At 45.7% G+C, this 19,987-nt stretch overlaps 1 protein-coding gene across 1 annotated transcript in view; it reads left to right on the forward strand.

Moving 5' to 3' along the window:
- The window catches only part of LOC128309660 (semaphorin-5A), a 99,784-nt gene that overhangs the window by 78,538 nt on the left and 1,259 nt on the right, over positions 1–19,987 (forward strand). Inside the window, exons 4-8 of the mRNA XM_053046100.1 lie at positions 16,719–17,435; positions 17,505–19,135; positions 19,207–19,374; positions 19,446–19,613; positions 19,696–19,922. Coding sequence (XP_052902060.1) covers positions 16,719–17,435; positions 17,505–19,135; positions 19,207–19,374; positions 19,446–19,613; positions 19,696–19,922 — 2,911 coding nt within the window. The remainder of the gene's footprint in view (positions 1–16,718; positions 17,436–17,504; positions 19,136–19,206; positions 19,375–19,445; positions 19,614–19,695; positions 19,923–19,987) is intronic.

Genomic DNA, 19,987 nt, shown 5'->3' on the forward strand with positions numbered 1-19,987 from the left:
TATTTTCTAATTGCATAAGTGTTGTTAAGGCCTTTTTAAACTGTCTCAGCTATTTCTGAAACATTTAAAAGTATTGGGATTTAAAGCCACATCAGTAATGAAATTTGATTCAGTGCGTTAATTGGGGAATAGTCGAATATAGTCCCTCCATTTTCGGTACGATATCTAATTTCGTGTGACATTCGCCTATTAGCCAACGGTATTATTTGCGGCCATTTATCCTACCCTTTAACGGTTATCGTTATTTATGAAGCTCATAAAAATGATCATCTCGTCACACGTGTTCCGTCGCACCATCCATAGCAAACCTTATTAATTACTGGTTTTCTTGTCTTATTTCATTTCAGGTACGTTGAAATGATGTCGTGCTGCGTGTACATCCGTTAGGAAAGGTGATAATGGAATGAATCACCGCCACGATCAATGCGTGGATCAGTTTCAATCTCATCATATCATACGCGAGATAACGAGGAATGAATGTCTCTCACGGTTTGTCGCTCTCAAGACAGAAAATACCGACGATATTTAATAGACAAATGAAATGTTAACTTATTGCTTTGAAAATGTTTAATGCCTTACTCGCTAACGATAATGCATCTAAAAATGCGAGAAAAATGTAAATTTCCCAACTCTCTACAAGTTTACATTTCGACATGCAATCCGGTGATCGCCATTGCAGTTGAGAAAATCTCGTGCCTTGTTCCGCTTCCGGTACTGAAAAGCGTTGAAATTAAGAGCAAGCTCACAGGCAAGAAAACGTTTCTTTACTCCAAATCATTAACACGTCTCATTCATGCGGATTGCGTGCACGCGTGTTAGCATGGCAGTCACTGAAAGTGGTCGGGAAACATTTCAATTAACTCGTAAACATTCCATAATTTATACATCCTAAAAGAGATCGCTCGGGAGGTTCGCTACAGCTTGCATCTCGGTGCGACTTGGTTTCACCTCTTTCGGTAAGTGATATCCATCCGAGATCTAGTTTGACTCACCCAGGATCATATTTATAATGCGATCATGCCAACAACGTACGGAAGCACACCCGTGCGTCGGTTCTACTGCGCAATGCAAATGGAGGGCCGGGAAAGTGCGCCCGGAATAGGTGAATAATATAATCCCTTACTTACGGCACACTGCACTGCAAAGAATTCCTATCGGTTGCGAAGCAATGAAAGTATCCGAAGCTCGTGAGAAATCGTGAAGCTGGAGAGATTTTATGTTGCCGCACCGTGTGGTGCTCTCGGTGGGTTTGCGTGCGGGAAAAAGACCGCTCGCCACTACAAATTAATCGCTAATTAGCTTGACGACAGGTTTGGACGCATATTGAACTATTTATTTCCGGAGCATATATCGTTTTGATAGGGCCTGGTGCTTATTTTATGGTCGCGTTGTGGCGTAAAGTAATGTTAAAGCTTTCATCGGGAGGTGGTTAACGATTGTAAGCAAGAATGACACTCTACAAAGTGTTACGCTACTCGGTTATATACGAGAACAAGCTGTAGAGTACGCGATGTACAACCTAACGGGTTGTAAAATTGTAGTCTCACGCAGGGAAGAAGTGGAAATTTATCAAGCAACCTTTCTACGCGGGTAAAGAACCTTGAACCGTGAGGGCTATTCTTGGCCGACTATAAGCACGATGGAATATTCTGTAGTGACTTTGTGTAGATACGTATACTTCCTAGTTCCAATGCGTTGGGAACTTTGCGATCACCTTCCCGTAGAATCATCTCCCGCTGTGACTTTACGTTCTAGTGTGTCCCAATCACGACAACAGCAAGGTGTATCGGGTCTACGACGAACGGGATTCAACAAACCCTCGTCCAGCCTGTTAGTAATCTTTCATTTGTCACCGGGTATCTCCCGGGGTTATTTCGAGCCAGGTCTTTACTGTTGCGAAATTAATATCCATTCCGCAATGTGCGCCTAAGCCTTGTGTGAGAAAGTATACCCAGGCGGATGCATGCAAACCAGAAACCAACCTACCGCAGCGCTTTAATTCACTCATTTCATTATTTTAATTGAAATTAATTTATTTCACCAACCAGACGCCACCGGGTGGTCGTCTTTTGCAGGGGATAAAGGTAGAACCCGATGCAGCTTCGCGAAGGAAGTTTTATCATGCTAATTTCCTTCCACATTAAACGATAAGATATCCCACGAAAAGATGCAGTATCGGCGAAGCGGAATAAGACTTGACATTGAGAGAAAGTTTGCGTGCACTTGAAATATTCAAAACAGTTCCTGCAGCTGAAGCTAATTTCAGATTTGATTCTTTATGATTCATCTGGTTGTTCGCCCAAAAACCGTCCGACTTCTGTCATTTCCCCGAAAATGTGAAGCTAATCGCAACAGCTGCAAATCACATGCCAAAGATCGGTGTGTTCGGCGCAAAGTTACAGCATACAGCTACGAACTGGCAAGTATTAAACATCGGGCATTCCTCCGAGGCTTGGACGAGATCGTGTGTATTTTATGTGCCGCTGGTCTCTGGCGCGCCAAAACAACACTCCATAAATTATCCATCCCGCTCGAGTCCGTACCAGGGCAAGGAAGCGATCCGGACGGACGGGATAGTGACGGAAGGCAGAACAATGTCTCCAAGTGGTGGAGTCGTGTGTTGCAGATGCGACAGAGTCTCGCCCATACGCGGGGCTAGAAAAATAAGAGCGAAATTTATGTCGACCACCGTTGGGTTTGTCGCGGTTCGATCCATTCCCGAATGGTAAGCAATGCGCTTCTTCAGGTCTCACGGAACAGTCGGTTTGTAACGATCGCGGTTTTCTGTTTCGTTTGTTTGGTTTGTTTTGTGCGAATATGAACGCGATGAATATTCATAGACCTACACCGGAGCGTGTTTGGGTAAGATTGTCACAGTGGGACTTCTGGTACCGTTCCTTCTTGAAGATGGCATGGATTGGTTTCGCGAATAGAAGCCGGTTAGAAGCAGTGTTCAGGGCATTGTGGTAGATTTCTGAGAAAGAAAAGAAAAAGGTGCAGATTTACTCACCACCAGGTCTGCTATGTACGGGAGGACTTTTTGTCCCAGTAACCAGATCAAAGGTGACCAGTCGGACCTTCATATTCACGGCGCTGGGATATTAAAGAACGTTTATTTAAACGTTCGACACCTTGAAATAGCGGCGCTATTTCACTCCACAAATCAACAGACCTCAGATCTTGCGACCTTAGAACTCGAACACGTACGAGTTTATGGTGCGGCGCTTTTACGAGCACTCAGAATTGGCGTTGCACTTTTACGACCGCTTAATCGACAAACAGCAACAAGCAGGGAGAGAGATTGTTTGCTAATGCACGCGCAGGCACGTAGAACGTAAAGCAATGACTGGTAGGTTATTTTGAAGTCACTGAACCATCGTTCCAAGGAGACATGTTTAAAGTGTTTCATTTTTTAAGTTTTGAGACTTCGTTGGCGTCCTACGAACCCCAACTGATACGTTTTATTTATCTCCAAATCTGGCGAAGTGTTTTGTAGAGGCTGGCCTTCCATATCATACTACCGCGATCATTGTTCGTGCAGAAGGAGAAAGTGATCACTTCTAAATGACATGAGTAAACATCCGCGTACTCGGTGTATCGAAAATGTCGTAAGTACGTGACACGTCTTTGACGAGCAATGAGTTGTTTTTCCTTCCCTTTGGCCAACCCGAAAACCACGACTGTGAAATAAAAAAAAACATGGGATGGTTAAATTGTACGAAAGCATCTGGTTGGCGGCTGGTCGAATGCACTTTCCGTGTCGGGGTGTCTCTATTGTGGCCTCATTTTGCGCCACATTGGGAGTATTCCATAATTTATCGTCTAAGACCATAAGACGTGACAGGCAGTTGACAGATTGTGTGGCTTCTAATATGAATTGTTATGTGCGGTATAAACCATATTTTATATCTTCTTTGCAAGAGCGACATCTTCATGTTTTCGTGTTATGGTGGAGTACCAGGAGTTCCCTGAGCTGCTAGCTGTTTTCGTCAAGACTCAAAACTTGCTCCAGAATTGCAATTGAGAGACGCATTTCGTGACTTTATTGGATGTACTTTGGAGGACTGGAGGATATCAGCTGAAATATATGCTACAGTCGGCTTACCTTCGCCTACGCTATATGGCTACAAGCTCAAAATTGCTCGTTTACATTTCGTTTAGGACGAGTTCAAGGTTTATTGTCCATAAACAAATATATCTCCTTCCGAATCGCTTCCATAAGTATGGCACGCCACACCGAAAGTGAAATCGCTCGTTTCGGAGATCGTTGAAAGTTGGGATCGTTGGGATCTTTGGGCAGTCCATAGAGTTTTGACAGACACGTGTGACATTTGAAGTGTGCGCTCGTGTGGACATTGTGTCAGACGAACAAGTTATGCCTTTTTCCCGCGCCTGCGTTTCTGTCTCTGTCTCTCACTGAGCTGCTTTACGACAGCATCCAATCACAATGGTTTCCGGTGAGCTTTCGCCACTTTCGAACACTCCCGGGAGGGATAATTTCATTGTTGTTTGACTAATTTATATTGGGGGCCCTGGTACGGGAGCGAGTTCCCGGAACCTTTCGCCAGCCCGGGACCGTGATTGACACTTTCCTTTCGATTAATTGCACAATCGTTCGTTCGGTCTGGACAAAGTTCCCAAACTGTCGTGGTCGTGCCCCGTTCCGAGTAGGTCGATCGATGCGCTGCTCATTATGGTATGTTTATATTCGGATCGGGCATTTTTTTTTATTTGCATCCATGAGCCCTTTCTACCTTCATCGCTCAAACACAGTGGGTCGAATCATAGTGTTTTGGAGATAATTATGCCTTTATGGCAGTAGATCATCTGCATCCGGTGCGGGCAGAGCCTGACGATCCTGACGATCCCCCAAACACCAGAGTCCAACCGCAAGGAAAAAGATTCAAAAATTACGCTAATTTGCGATCGAATGCCAATGTGCCAAACCTTGCACACCGCTCTCGGCACACCACCTACCGGGGACGCTTTATTCGGGACTCGGTAGCAACTAATAAAGTCATTTGCTATGCTGCCAAAGCATCGACACAGAAATGGCAAACGTACGATCGGACATCCTTCTCATCCGCGAAGATGCGCAGCTAATGAAGCGGGATTCCGGGATGCTTTCGTGATTTTGTTTACCGATTAACCGCCATTCGGTCGCGGCTGAATGAAGCGATTTTTGCACCCCTCGGTTTACATCCCCTCCCGGGGTTGGGGAAGCAAAATAACCGCAGCAAGCGGTCGTTCCGGTTGTTATCAATTAATGTTGGCAGTTCGTTTGTTGTTTAGAGAGGATTTGTTTTGAACGGGGGGATTTTTCTGTCTGCTGCCCACTGCAGCGGGTAAAAGTGAGAGAAAAAGGTCTAACTTTACGGCCAATTTCCGGCTGCCATTCCTAACGTTGCGCCACGTTTCGACGGACGCGTCAATTTGAAAACGTTTGCATATTTTGGTGATTAGTTTGATAATTTATATTCCTCCCCGTTGGATTGGAAGCGGCTGGTGCGGCGATCAGTTGAATGGTTGTGGTGAATCAACGGTGGTGTGTGTGTGTGGGGGGAAAATGTCAATAAAGTGGATAAAAGAAATTCATGGGATAATTTATATTAAATCAATTTGAAAAATTAAGCATTATTCCAAATTTTATCGTTTCAAATGGTCAAAGCTTATGACGATTTGAAGTTTGGTTAGGATGTGCTTTATATTTGAAAATAAGAACTCTAAAGATCATTGACAGCTTATCATAAATCATATAATTAAATGTAATTAACTCAATTGACTCGAAATTATTTTGAGCCCAAACTTCGTCAACCACATCACGGAAATGAGAATATCATCATCATGTTTTATTTGTTATCATGCGTTTGATAGCCCGTTAATCTGAGCGTGCGCAATGCCATCGATTTAAACTGGCAAAAAGCGGACATGACACGAAACAGCTTCCACCGTTCCGATATCACCAACCATGGTGCCGCCATCCGGCCTCCGTAGCGCAATCGAACGCAATGGCCTCAAAGTATCATCGAAATAAAGAAGCACTTGAGGAAAGAAACGAATGCTACTCACCCAGCACAGGAGAAGATGCAAAGCCAAAAAAAAACATCAAACCGGCACAATGCACACAAGATGCACCACGATATTGCACTGCGGTGTCATTTTGTTGTAATATTGCAGCCATTCGGTTGGGTTGGTTTCCGCTTTTCCATCATCGTGTACCGCTGTCCTTTTTTGCTTCAATCGAACCGGTGTATCGATCTTGCCGCTGTTTGTCTTTCTTATGTTCTCCTCCTTTTCGGAATGGAGTTGCCCCGCTCTGCCCCAAAGTTTTTCTGCTTAGTTTCAAATTTCGGACAGGTTTCGTGATTCGTGTGAAATATTGATAAAAACCCTTTTTTGCGAGAACATGATCATGTGTTGCCGATACTTTTGCGTCCCTTTTGCGTTCACCCTTCCACCGATCTAGCCCATCGCGTGTGTACGTGCTGAACTTACCGCAACGAATCCCGTTTTCATTTGCGCGACTTCCCGGGACGTGACTTGCATGGGCAAGGCGCAGTTACCGCAAGCAGCGCGACTGCACCACTGCACTTTTGTTGCTGCACACTGTACAGGCAACGTCAACAGCAGCGTCAGTACTTCAGCGCTCGGTTCCCATCGACCGGGCCCCGGTCCCGGCAGCGCTCACGCGGAGTGCGGTGAGGATGGTAAAATCATGTTCAAGTTGCAGTTGCATATTTACATCATTTTAATGCTAACGGCTTCATTGCAACGGCTTCTCGGGCGCAACTGTCACCCGCCGGTACTCTCCACCCACCCCACAACCGCCCGGTTCGTGCTATCATCCCAGCCGGTGGTCATTTGCATCAGTTGCACTTTAACATTGCACCGGCAAAACGGATAACGATGGCTGAGCTAGAAGAATAGCGCGACGGCACTTCAACGCGCGGCTCGTATGCTAATGATACGTGTTTCTACACGGCACCTTTCTGACCTTCGTGGTGCGCTGGGTGGGGAAGAAATCCACCACCTTGGCGGTGTTTGAACTGCATCCTGCATCGATAAAGAGCGGTCAATCAGCGATCGAACTGACGGGTACGGGTGATAATGGTGATTCAATCGTCGACGACTGGCGGGACGGAAATCCATGAATGAATTAGAAACTAAAAGTAATCATTGCTGAGGTAATGCCTTCGAGTGAGATATTCTAGATGAACTAGATCTTACTGCCGTGCCAATTAATAATCATTCTAACGAGCAACTTAAAGTCGACTGCATGTGTATCAGCATGCAGTAGTAGACCTCCATATACGTGCCGATCAGATTACTTGCATTGCGTGCTCGGAACTGTTCTAGCTGTGCGAGGAGGTGGACCTATTTAGACTTAATTGCAGTATCCTGGGGCGTTTGGTACACCTAATTGGAAAATTAAACACTCACACACAGACGCGTGCGGGGCGCCTAATCGTTGCGCCGCTGTGATTTATTTGCACTACTAGACAAAGCCGACAAATTGTTGTTTGATTTTCGTGCAGCGAAATGCACCGTGTTTAATTGGTACATGTCGGAAAAAACTGTTATTAATTGATTTTGATTTACTTTCATGCAGTGCACGTTCATTGTTTTAATGAGTTGTTGGAATAAATATACAGAGTCTTTGACAGGAATCTGCGCGCTGTGACAGGCTGTATGAGTGATCAGTAATGTGACAGACATGGCCTCCTTTAGTGAAGAAGAGAATAAAATTCTCAAAAGACATAACTCTACGAATTACTAGAATGACAAATACTATGTGTCACTAATCAAGGGATGATCTCTTACGGACCTCTATACTCGGAGACTTCAACGATGGTAAAGGAAGGATATTAATTTAAATACACATTTTTATTATATAAATATATATTGTATACACAATATTGCATAAATTAAAACATAATCTTGTAATCTACTGTTTCCTTTCGTCATATAAAATACTCTTATAAGTACATACATAATTAATATCATGTTTTTTTTAAACATAAGATTCCCTCTACATAATAGTCACAACCTGTTTAGTTTTACTCAACCATCTCGATTACCTTTCCGCATTCGATTAGCAGTCGATTAATCTAACAAACTATCCAGAGGTCAATAGGCTAATAGTCGCGAGCGAGACCAGCACAACTCTCATCGGCTACACTACACAATGTATGGTAGATCAGCGATAAGACAAACCAACAGCCCAACAGATCCTGTCGCTGAACTTGAACTGAATCAATCGTCATCTCCGATTTCAGGTTGCCTTGTCGCGCCGGGATTTCGCAGTAAACGGCTGGTTGCGAAGGATCGCAAACCATTAAAACGCTTTGTCCCCGTCGTAGCGGCATACACGGAAAGTGTTGACCACACAAGGCTGTGTAGACGTTTTGTAAGCATCCCTGCCTGTACCTGGGATGATTGATGTTTCGGAATCGTTTTGCATTTTGCTGTGTTTGATTAAGTTGGTGGTTCTGCGCTGACTCGGACCGCTATTGAGTCGACTTGAGTCGATTTTTCAGTCCAGCGTTGACCTGCGTTCAACAATAGCAAGCGAATGGGTCACGAGGCAATCGAAAGCATGAATGAATGTGGTACACATTTCAATTCGATTGACTTACATTTGGTGCCCACCGTCCGAAAGGGAATTGTTTCTAACCGTGTGCATGTGACCTACTGCCACAGAGCCTCGGACCGCTGTATGCGTTTTCGAATGTGTTTTCCAAACATCGAATCGATCGCTTTATCCATGTGCTGGGTGTTGTGTTGGGTGGACAATCTCAAAACAATCGTTGCGGTTAAATACATGCTGATGGTGTGACCTTGTTCTATGTAGGTGACTCGAAGACCTTATCCATACGAGGAGCAAAACGATTAGTAGAACATGAGTGTTGTTTCTTATCCAAATTCAAACTCAAACAAGTTGTTTGATAAAAAATGGAGCCGCTCAGTCACAATGTTTTGCATGTAGACAAATAAGTTGCGGAATCGAATAATGAATAACATTTTCCACACAAATTTGCAATGCATCTTCCCTTCCATCGTCCGTCTGCTTTAGAAATCAGGGTAAAAAAGAACGAAAATCAGGGAGAGTCTGCCAGCAATCCTTCATCATTAACTCGATGGCAAATCATCTTGAAATTTCTGTGCCACTCCTCTGTGATCCTCTCGTTCTCCTGGAGCAGAAAGCCAATTAGAACTCATGGCTACGGGTCTCAATATGTCTTGTCGATTTTTCAATTAGCTCCCACACGGTGGGCTAACTTTAGCATAATAAGTCTGCCCTGTCTGGCAGGCTGGGGGCTCGACATTCTTTTTCGAACTATTATTTTGCTTGCTCAGAAGCAAAGAACCGATTCATACGGGATCGATTGTTCGACCGACGGTGCGTTTCGTTGAAGGGCCTTTTTAGTACGTGATTTATATCACCACTCGAATGCTGGAGTAGGGCTACACTCCTGGCGGTATTATTAATGCATTCTGGCTTTACTCTGAGCGCATCTTCGTGCGTGTGTGTGTGATGTTTGTAAAGGAAGGCATCGATGCACACGCCCATTGCTCCGAGGAGATGGGGTTTTTCTCTCTTGGCGATGTGAAGTGATGCGGTGAGTGGCCAACATTTCCCTGTCATTGATGCATATTTATCGATCGCCGTCATCCGCACGCTGACTTTGAAAGATGCATCACTAGGGACGACCATGCGATTTCCATGAGTGCAAATATCGATATCGGGCTGACATACGCTCCAGCTCTTCAGAATTCAACTTTAAGCGATAACCTTCTGAAAGGCTCGCGATGCGGCCTCCACCGTTACCTTGCCACAAATATGGCTGACTTGACACAAAGTTCCTGCCAGTTGTACAGTTTGATTGACTTTAAGAAGATGCTGCACATCGACTCTTTATGTGCGTTTTTGAGCAGCATTAAGTGATGGACAAATTAAGACGAAGTTTTGAAGTGAGCACATTATGCAGATGTGATGATGTTGCATCTTCAAGAGGAAGTACCTAAAAATAACAAAAAAATGAGAATGTTAACAGATATTAGTGTTAATTATGAATAATGTTTAAAAATATCGCATGAAATAGCCTTCAATGTTCATAACTTACATCTCATCATGGCGAGTATTGTATGTTTAACAATAATTTAATATTTATTTTTATTAGTCTGCACTGTCGAGACGAGTTGGTCATAAAATTTACCGACAAAACGCACCATTACGGTGGATATGCGTCTATTGAACTCAAATAAACGTGAAGCAAAAAGTCACCGTTGCTGTTGCGCCCCCGTCTTACTTCATGTAATTATTTAACGCACAAACAAATGGACGCCCACGTGCGTAGGCAGGATTGCAGTGGAATGATTTTCTGGACTTTTTTATTATTGACCGCAATGGCGCAATGGTCCCCGCGCGAGATTGCAGCAGCCGCGGCAGCAAGGAAAAAAAAACACCTCTCCAGCGTGCACCGTTAATAATCACCTTTTACTCCTCTAATCACTGCAAATAAAAAAGCAGGAGGTCTTAACGATATCTTCCGAAACGTCCATCCACGTCAGTTCAACATCACTGGCAACACTGGCTTTATAGCAAGGCTTAATTGCTTCAACAACAAGCAATTACCAATTAAATCCGCTCGACACGGTAACGCTGATGACCCACCGGTCTGGTCACCGTCGCCGCGATGCGCGAAACACGTCAGGTGGCGCTCCGTTGATGGTAGTGATCGGAGCGGACATCCTTGCCATCTGGTTACCCACCCGACCATTTCGTCGCAGCTCGGTGCGAATACCAGGAAACGTTGGCACCCTGTTTAGGTCGGCAGTTTGGAATTGAAAGAATTCGGAGCTCAGAGCTCAGGGTATCTCAATTTACCTCCAATACGTTACGTTTACATCCAGGTATCATGATCTAGGATGACACTGTGAAAAGCATGCTGTAACTTAAAGCACGCCTGTAAAGCGTGCAGTCGCTTCTTCAAATGAACCTGCTAGTGAGTAAATACCGATAATTAAAATCACTCTCAAGTCGCTTTAGAGACTAGGTCTACGGATTATCAGGTTTTACGGGACAGGATGCAGATAGCATTCACCGGTGAATGCCGCGTTTACTAACACAGGGTACTATTATCTTAATTTAATTCCACCACTTGCAACTCTCTGATTGCATTCGATGGAAGTGATTATTTTTTTTATTTTAATCTCTTCCCTGTAGTTACTGTCACCTTTGACACTGGCATTCTCACTCACACGGCAAGGTGGTGATATTGTAGAGACTGGATTAAAGTACGCATGATGAGGATAAGTCTAGTGTTATTTTATAGTGAGGACTGTCTTCATCGAGGCTCCAACAGCAAGAAGAGATAGTTTGAAGATACCAAAACGAGGTTGAAACGAAGCAATCAACCAACTTCCACTATCTAACTGGTCGCGTGAAGCGTTGTGAAACGGGGATTAGCAAACTAATGAGCATTCTGTTGCTGAATGTTGCTAAAAGAATGTGTAGGAAATAATTACTCCAAATTGATATTGGTGGGATAACTTCATATATATTGTCGCTTTATATCTCAATCTAATTTCTTTAATGCGTTTGGCACAAAATTTATCAAAGTTTAACTTTTAAGCTGCAAACGGTTGCATCTCCCTGATGAAGTTGTTGCCCCCGTGTGGAACAGTGACTTCGTTCGCTTCCTTTACAAAATCGCTCATAAACCAATGTGAATTATGATTTGATAGTTTTCTAATGATGTTGTTGTACCGATAATGTGGTACATTAAGATGCAAATGTTATTGCTGTCTTCTGTCTGCTTGCGGTTGAAGTTGAAGCAATCAACTGCCGTGAGGAAATATCATCAGCTCTACTGCAGCAACAAATCGCATTGTACGGTACAGAAATTCTAAGCTTTTCCACTGTCTAAAGCCCAACCATTGAATGTGATGTTTGCCTCATCTGGCGGTTTTAAAATTGATCGTCTCACGACATGATTACCTTGCTCAAGGTTGCGTCTTGAAGGACGTCTTCACACATCAACAACAAACAATAGACGATCGGGCGTGAATCTTCATCTGCATAATAACGTCTAAGTAACGAGAGAAAGAGAAGATGATCCCAACATAACTAACGATCAACACCTGCTATCGAAAAGTGTCAACCGTTCAACATAGACCGCGGATTCTGTGTGTGTGCTTTACACGTCTGTCAACATGATGTCGATACGATCGTACGCGATCGTGACCGTGTGTTGCGCGTCCTCTTCTAATACTCGTTCACCTTCACATAGTTTATTATCAGCGTTATAAATGCGTATTAGTTGCGATTGCAAGACGCTAGCACCGGACAGGTTGCGGCAGTTTCAGCGCCCCTGCCAGCATCACCATCTTTCTCTCTCTCTTTCGATCTATGTATATCTATCTCTATCGTTTCGGTTTTTTTTTTCTGCAAAATTTGTCTCCCGAGGCTCTGAAAATCGGGCACTCCTCCATCGCCCGTCTGACGCGTTGGAACTAATTTGTTTGATTAATGGTGTTATTTGATGGAAGTTTGAACGAAAAGGAATGGATTTATGAGCAAAACAGTCACCCCATAACGGCATGTGTGGCTGGCTGGATTGGCTAATCCTTACTTTCTCACTGCAGCCCGGAGACCAGAAGAGGGGCTTAGTGGAACAATACATTCGCTGTATCATGTTATGTGATGAGGTGTTTCGTTTGCATAAGGACAGCCAAAACCGACCGGTGGAATTAGCATCAACAGCTTCGAGTTTGCCAGTTGTTTTGCTATTTTAGAAGCAAGTCCTTCCTGTCCCAAGTCTTTTTTGTTTCGTTTGCGCTCCAAGTTCGAATGCATAAAATCCGAACATTTTCACATCCTTGAACGCATAATAAATTGACTTTAGCCTCCTGTGTTTCGTAGAGTTGTCTGTACCACCCATGCGACAAATCTCATAGCAGCCGTCATAAACTGCTGCGTAACGATAAGCATTACTCGCGTAAAAAGCATTCACCGCACCGTGCAACGCAAAACAAATGTTACTGCAAAACTAGCCATAAAAATCACTGACATACTTAATGCATTGTCGCCGCCGGCAATGCTAGGAATCAGCTCGGGAATAATGTGCCTAGGTGAGAGACCCACCCAGCGTGCAGCACTTTGTAGACTCCTCCGCAAATTGCGTGTTCTAAAGCGTTCGTACACACGTCGATCGATCCACAACAGTACCTGCAATGCACGAGTGCGACACTAACCTACGCCAACCCTTCTCCGCTGAGGCAGACAGCCAAATAAATATGGATTCTTTATGGCAACCAATTAATAAAACTGTCATCTGATTGATTCAATCTTGCATCTCTGGTATCTCTCCCATTTTTTTCTCTTTCTATTGAATCTTTTAAACAATCTCCATCCGCACCGGCGCGTTGCCTGAAGATATCTTTGAAGTGGACGCTCGGGGAAAAAGCAAAAAAAAAAAAACCAAACGCACTTCGTATCTCGCAAGATTGGTGAGCGATGTGTGCTCAGTTCAAAAGTTGTTTTCGAGTTGGAGACAACTCCAACAACCTGCCACAGTACGCGCATTGTGTTGGTTGGACTTGGGTTCATTATGGTTGTGGTTTTACAACGGAATCCGGAGGCGATAAACGATCGGCCTTATGCCGACTCCATCATACGATCGATCGCGATCGATCGGGTGTCCGGTTTGCAAACTGGATCTTTTTGAATCTGGGGCCCCGCAAAGTGCAAAATCTCGTACTCGACGCGCGTTTACACCTAATCCGATCGGCGAGTAATTTGAACCATTACGCCGTCGGATCGATCGCAAGTGCCGCAACTAAGTACGCAAATGACGCTCGGTGCGCTGGTGTTGTCTCCATTAGGGGTGCGCTTGGCATGGGTGCGGTTGTCAAACAGCGGAGTTAGTGTCATTGCCATTTCTGTAGCGATTGGTACCTGGCACACATTTGGCGATCGCGTGTGGGTACTCTCGTGTGGTTGGCGAATTTGTCGCTACGAAGCTGTAGTCCTACTTAGGCTGCGGAGGTCTATCGAATGAATGAGTCCTCATTAACCTGTAGGACGATCCTGAGAAGGTGCGGACCGAGAGCTTGCTGTACGAATCCGCGTGTGTGAAGTGTAGCGCTGGGTTGAAGTTAATAAGCCGCGCTAAGGTCAACGATGGATGGACAATGGACGGACAATTATAGTAAAGGTACGTGCAGTAGGATCATGGTACGATTTAGCACAAACCAGCCCGGATGATGACACCCAACCCATGACTTCATTCGAACCGGCTCGCAGACGGCTGGAAGGTGAATTAAGCCGGCTAAAGGCTGTCACGACGACTAAAGGCTTTCAGCCACCCAATTCGTCCAGTCCAGGGGCGTAATATTGCACCAGATGAATGTAATGGACCGCAGACGATGGTTTTTCTTGTTTATGGTAATCTTAATACCGTAAAGCCTCGGTAGAAAGGAGGGTGGTCTGGAGTAAACGGGCACTGTTACATGTCCTTGCAGTTGACACAGCTCCGAGCAGTGACGGTTTTGGGGTGAAATCTTCCCTTAATTAAGCTTACGCGTAGGATGATGGACTCTTGTTGTGCTTAACGATTGGTTCCAGAAGATTTGGTTCGGGTGAAACTTACTTCCGATTCAGCAGACTTCGCAGCAAAGCCGTTATTGAACGGCAAAAGTAAAGGTGTACTGATCGCAATTTAGCATGTACAGAAGACATTATTTTAAATGCTTCTTACCATCATCTCCTGCAGCTTACATCGAACAATACGAAATTTCTCTTGAGAGACAACTTTTACAAAAGCTCACCCGATTGCGTACACCTGTTGATCGTGGGTTTATGGTGTGGATTTGCATTTTCGAAATAACAACCAACACCACGTAAACGGTGGCAGACTAGAGGACCCCCACGGACGCGAGAGTGTATTCCCGCTCTAACCATAAATTGTGACCAACAAATCGGTACGATTACTTACGGGATTTGCCTAAATGGATGCTCTTGAATTTGCATACGATATCGCACCCGTGTTCCTTATTTGTCGTAGGGGAGCATATTATTTTTACTATTTTAGTGTGACCAAATAAGTGACCTGGTAGCGATAGTGGCGAGTTAAGGATAAAGTGAAGCAGTCATTTCTTAAGAAAGGAAAGTTAGATACCTTGATGGGTTATGTCATTAATAATGGTTAATCGTCCACTTCTGGCATTTATGCTAAATAAATCAATGATTTTTCGGTGAAACTGCTTCAGTTTTTGATGAACGAGATAAATTTAGGTCATAAGCAACAAAGTTGATGACAAATAGAAATCAAGCTTAACAGTGATCTTGAAGCGCCATGAATTGATTTCATTAATATTTTTAACTAAATCATAAGCCTAAACTGCTCAGCGTAACAGGTAGTTATAAAAGGCTGAAGCTATTCGGTCGATCCGAAATGTTTTAGGAATCGCATTTGTTCTTTGGTGAAAGAATCCTTAATTGCTGGCAACAGATGTTTGACCAATCTCTTGATCGGTTTGCGGTTAATGACTCTAAGATCATCTTTATCTCTGATAGTTTCTAAATCAACATAATACAAAGATGAAATTCAGAAGTTTAATAAGGACCAAATCCAATGTTTAGCTACCAAATCGACAAATAGAATCTATTTTTCTAATGCTAATTCAATTTTTTCTATAAAACTCCAGCAAATGAAATCCACAAATTAATAAATCAACATCAATAAAACGTGTGCTCCGTTTTGTTTAGCGCACAAGAAGCATGCTATCAAATGTTATGCCTTATCTTGTACTATCTTCCTCAACCCAAAACCGGCAACTCCACTGTGACCTTTCCCTGTTTTAGGGGCATTAAAATTAAACATGGGAAATCATTAATGTTTGGCGCCTCCAAAAGTCACACCACGGCAAAGGTGATCACTGCACCCACGAGGCCAACCAAAGCCTAACAACATAACCCATCATCGCTCCTCTTTGCTTCTCGAGCACCCCTCCGCGGGTTTCAACGCTTTCGGGCACTCGATCGATTTCCTTTTCGAGTCAAAACAACGGCACCCATAGTGTAGGATTTGCCCAAACTCACCTTCACACGGCGACGTTCCGTGTGTGGGCGGTTGGTCGGTTCGCAAAAATTCGACGACGTTTTTTTTGTTGGTCTTTTTTAATTTTTTTATTTCTTTGTTCCACTCCGATTACCTTCAATATTAAAGTCATTTTTTTCCATTCCGCCGTGTGCTTCACGCGTTCATCGTTTTATAAACCTAACCAAACTTTATTTGCACACTTTATGGTGGCGATTTATGGTTGAACGAAACGCCGCCATCAGTTCAACGTGTACGGAGGAGCGGTCCGTTTGGATGATGGATCGTTATGGGAGCTGCTAAAATACGTCACCTTCCGAGCGGGTGTTAGGTGATATGAAGCAGAGAAAACAAAAGAAACATTTTAATTGACCTACCGGGCGCTCACGGGCAGGCATTTAATTACAGCAACCGAAGAGGTACCAAACACACATTATATGGTCAATATTTATAGCCAGTATAAGCTTTAGGTAATATTATTTATTAAAACTAGCCACCCATCCATACCCGTGTTTATCGTCTCGACTCCTTTTTTTAAATAAAAACCTTTCTACGCAGTTAAAGTACCTCTTTTTAAAGTCTGCATTTTTCTCACTTCTTCCCTTCTCTCTGCAGAGATTACCTGTTCCGGTTTTCAATGAACCTGGTAGAGAAAGAACGAGCACCGTGGGAGGTGCCGACCAGCATGCATGGACTCTGTGTGCAGAAGGGTCAATCGGAGGACGCGTGTCATAACTACGTGATGGTGCTGCAGAACTACGGTAGCCAGCTGTACGTCTGCGGTACACACGCGTTCAATCCACGGTGCACCGTGCGCCACATGGAGGATCTTTCCGTGACCAGGAACGATGACGGTGTGGCTAAATGTCCGTTCAACCCGAACGCCAACATGACCGCGCTAATATCGGAGACGGGTCAACTGTTCGTCGGTACGGCGACCGATTTTTCCGGACTCGATTCCGCCATTATGCGGTCGGACATTACGGAGAACAACTCGCGCATCCTGCGCACCGTCCAGTACAATTCACTCTGGCTGAATGAACCACAGTTTGCGGGCAGTTTCGAGCACGGTGGATTCATTTATTTCGTGCTGCGTGAGGCCGCCGTTGAGTACATGAACTGTGGGAAGATCATCTACTCGCGAATAGCACGCGTTTGTAAGAACGATCCCGGCGGTACACTGGGCATCCTGAAGGACAACTGGACGTCGTTTGTGAAGGCACGCCTCAACTGCTCGCTGCCCGGAAATTATCCATTCTACTACAACGAGGTGCAGGGTATGGTGTATTCGCAAGATGAAGGTGTTTTGTATGCGACCTTCACCACTCCAGAGTAAGTTTTGAAGAACTGTAAGAATGAAGGAGATTGTTCACACTAACACCCTGTTTATCCCCCCCCCAGGAATAGCATTCATGGGTCAGCCATCTGTGCGTACAACATGTCCGCCATACAAGCTGCGTTCGACGGTGCCTTCAAGTACCAGGAATCGAAGGGAGCGGCCTGGCGCGGTCAGGAAGTCAACAGTCGCGATCACTACGAGTGTCGCGGTGCGGGAGCAACTGGACGCCACATGTCACTGATTGAATCTTCCAAATATCAGCTGATGGATCAAGCGATCCAACCGATCACGGGACGTCCACTGTATCACACGGCGTTGGAGCGCTTGAGCCACATTGCGATCGATATCATACCCACCAAGCTGCACGAGCGTGTGCACATCATCTACGTCGCGACTGATGCTGGTACGATCAAGAAGATCTCGGTACTGCCCCGCACCAAGGACACGTGTGTGATCGAAATCTGGCAACCGGAGGAGCGTCCGGAAACGCGCATCAAGGTGATGCAGTACGTGAAGGACACGGAATCACTGTACGTCGGTACGGAACGAGCACTGATGCGCATCCCGGCGAACCACTGCGGACGTCATCTGTCGCGAACGAGCTGTCTCAACTCGATGGATCCGTACTGTGGATGGAACGAGTTGCAGGAGGCCTGCACGGTCGCTCCAAACGGAGACACGCTCGCACGGTACTGGGTGCAGAATGCCACCGAATGTCCCGTACTGACCGCACCGGTCGACGGTGGTTGGTCCGCGTGGTCCGGTTGGTTCCGATGCGCACAATCGCCCGGTCAGGCAGCGACCGGAGGTGCCGGTGCGACTGGTGAAGACTTCGGTCCCAATGCGGACAGTTGCCTGTGTAGGACGCGAACCTGTAACAATCCACCACCAAAGAACGGTGGCCGTGGATGTACCGGTATGCACATTGCCGTCACCAACTGTACCGTGCACGGCGGGTGGACGGAATGGTCCGCTTGGTCGGCTTGCTCACAGACCTGTGGAATGGCGGTGAAGACACGTCGCCGTACCTGCGGCAATCCGAAGCCAGCGCACGGTGGCCGGGTGTGTGTGGGACCGGATCGGGCGGAAATATACTGCTCGCATCTACCGCCGTGTCCGGCACCGAAGCAACCGCCCGTCGATGGTGGCTGGGGCCCGTACGGTGACTACGGCGAGTGTAATGCCGTGTGCGGTGGTGGATTCCGAATAAGGCGCCGCAAGTGTGACAACCCGGTACCGCAGAACGGAGGTATGGATTGTTCGGGCTGTCACTTTGACTACGAACTGTGCAACAACCAGGCGTGTCCGGAAGTCCGAAAGGCGGGCACTTGGACACCGTGGTTAACGGTCTCGAACGGAACGATCCCCAACGGTGGATACGTGGAGAAGCGGTTCCGGTTTACCTGCAAAGCTGCGATAGCGGATTCGGCACTGCTGAAGATTACACCGAAGGAAGAGGTGCGCGTGTGTCAGGCGGATGGGTCCTGTCAGCGTTTGGTTGATCCGAATGCACTTGCGCCGGGTTTGGCGGGCGGCGAGGACGGCGAGGATGGATGGACCGAATGGAGCTCGTGGAGTCCGTGCAGTGCGTCGTGCGGTGGTGGATATCAGCATCGCACACGTACCTGCGAAAAGCTGGAGTGTGTTGGTTTTAACAAAACACGGCGAGCGTGCAACACGCAACCATGTAGAGGTAAATTAGTTTTCGATCGTACGATGGCGCACATTCAACACTGATCGCTATGCTGTGGTTGTTTCTTACAGGCGAGTGGGGATGCTGGACAGATTGGTCACCGTGTTCGGTTAGTTGCGGTACTGGCACACGTTCCCGATCGCGTCAATGCCTGTCGATGTCGGGCAGCGTTACGCCCGAGAATGATTGTGAAGGTAAAAGCGTCCAGTACGAGAGTTGCGATATGCCGAGCTGTGACTGTAAGTAGAAAGGAAGCACTTCCAACAAACCGGAGTTCCGCAGTGTATAACGCTTGTGTTTTGCATTCCAGCATTGCTTGGATGGGGCGAGTGGAGCGACTGGTTACCGTGCAATGCGGACAACGAGAAGATTCGCACCCGGACCTGTCTGCAGCCACATTCCGTCTCGCCCACCGGTGAGCTCACGTGCCAGGGCAGTGATCGTGAACTGCGCAAGTGTAACATCGAGCAAGCAAATGGTAAATATAATGAAAACACCTATTAGACACACAGAAAGATACTAAACGGCGGTCCCTTTGGGGGTTTTACCTTACATTACAGATGTTCCACTGCCACCGGCGGCCGTGTACGTGTCATCGATTTCGGCCATTTTGATCGCTGTGCTGGTAACGATGCTAGTGTGCTGCGGCGTCAGCATAGCTGGCACTGTAGTATTCATGAACAAGAAAAAGAAAGGCCTGAAAGCGATCCAGGGTTCGCCGTGCTATGGTTCTTATCCCAACCAATACTCGTCACTACCGACCAAGGATGTTAGTATGGATTTAATGGTAATTAGACCCCGTTTGTTCCATCTTCCCTTATTTTGCTTATAACACATTCAGACACACAAGTA

Source organism: Anopheles moucheti, chromosome 2 (assembly GCF_943734755.1).
Source record: "Anopheles moucheti chromosome 2, idAnoMoucSN_F20_07, whole genome shotgun sequence".
Lineage (NCBI taxonomy): Eukaryota > Metazoa > Arthropoda > Insecta > Diptera > Culicidae > Anopheles > Anopheles moucheti.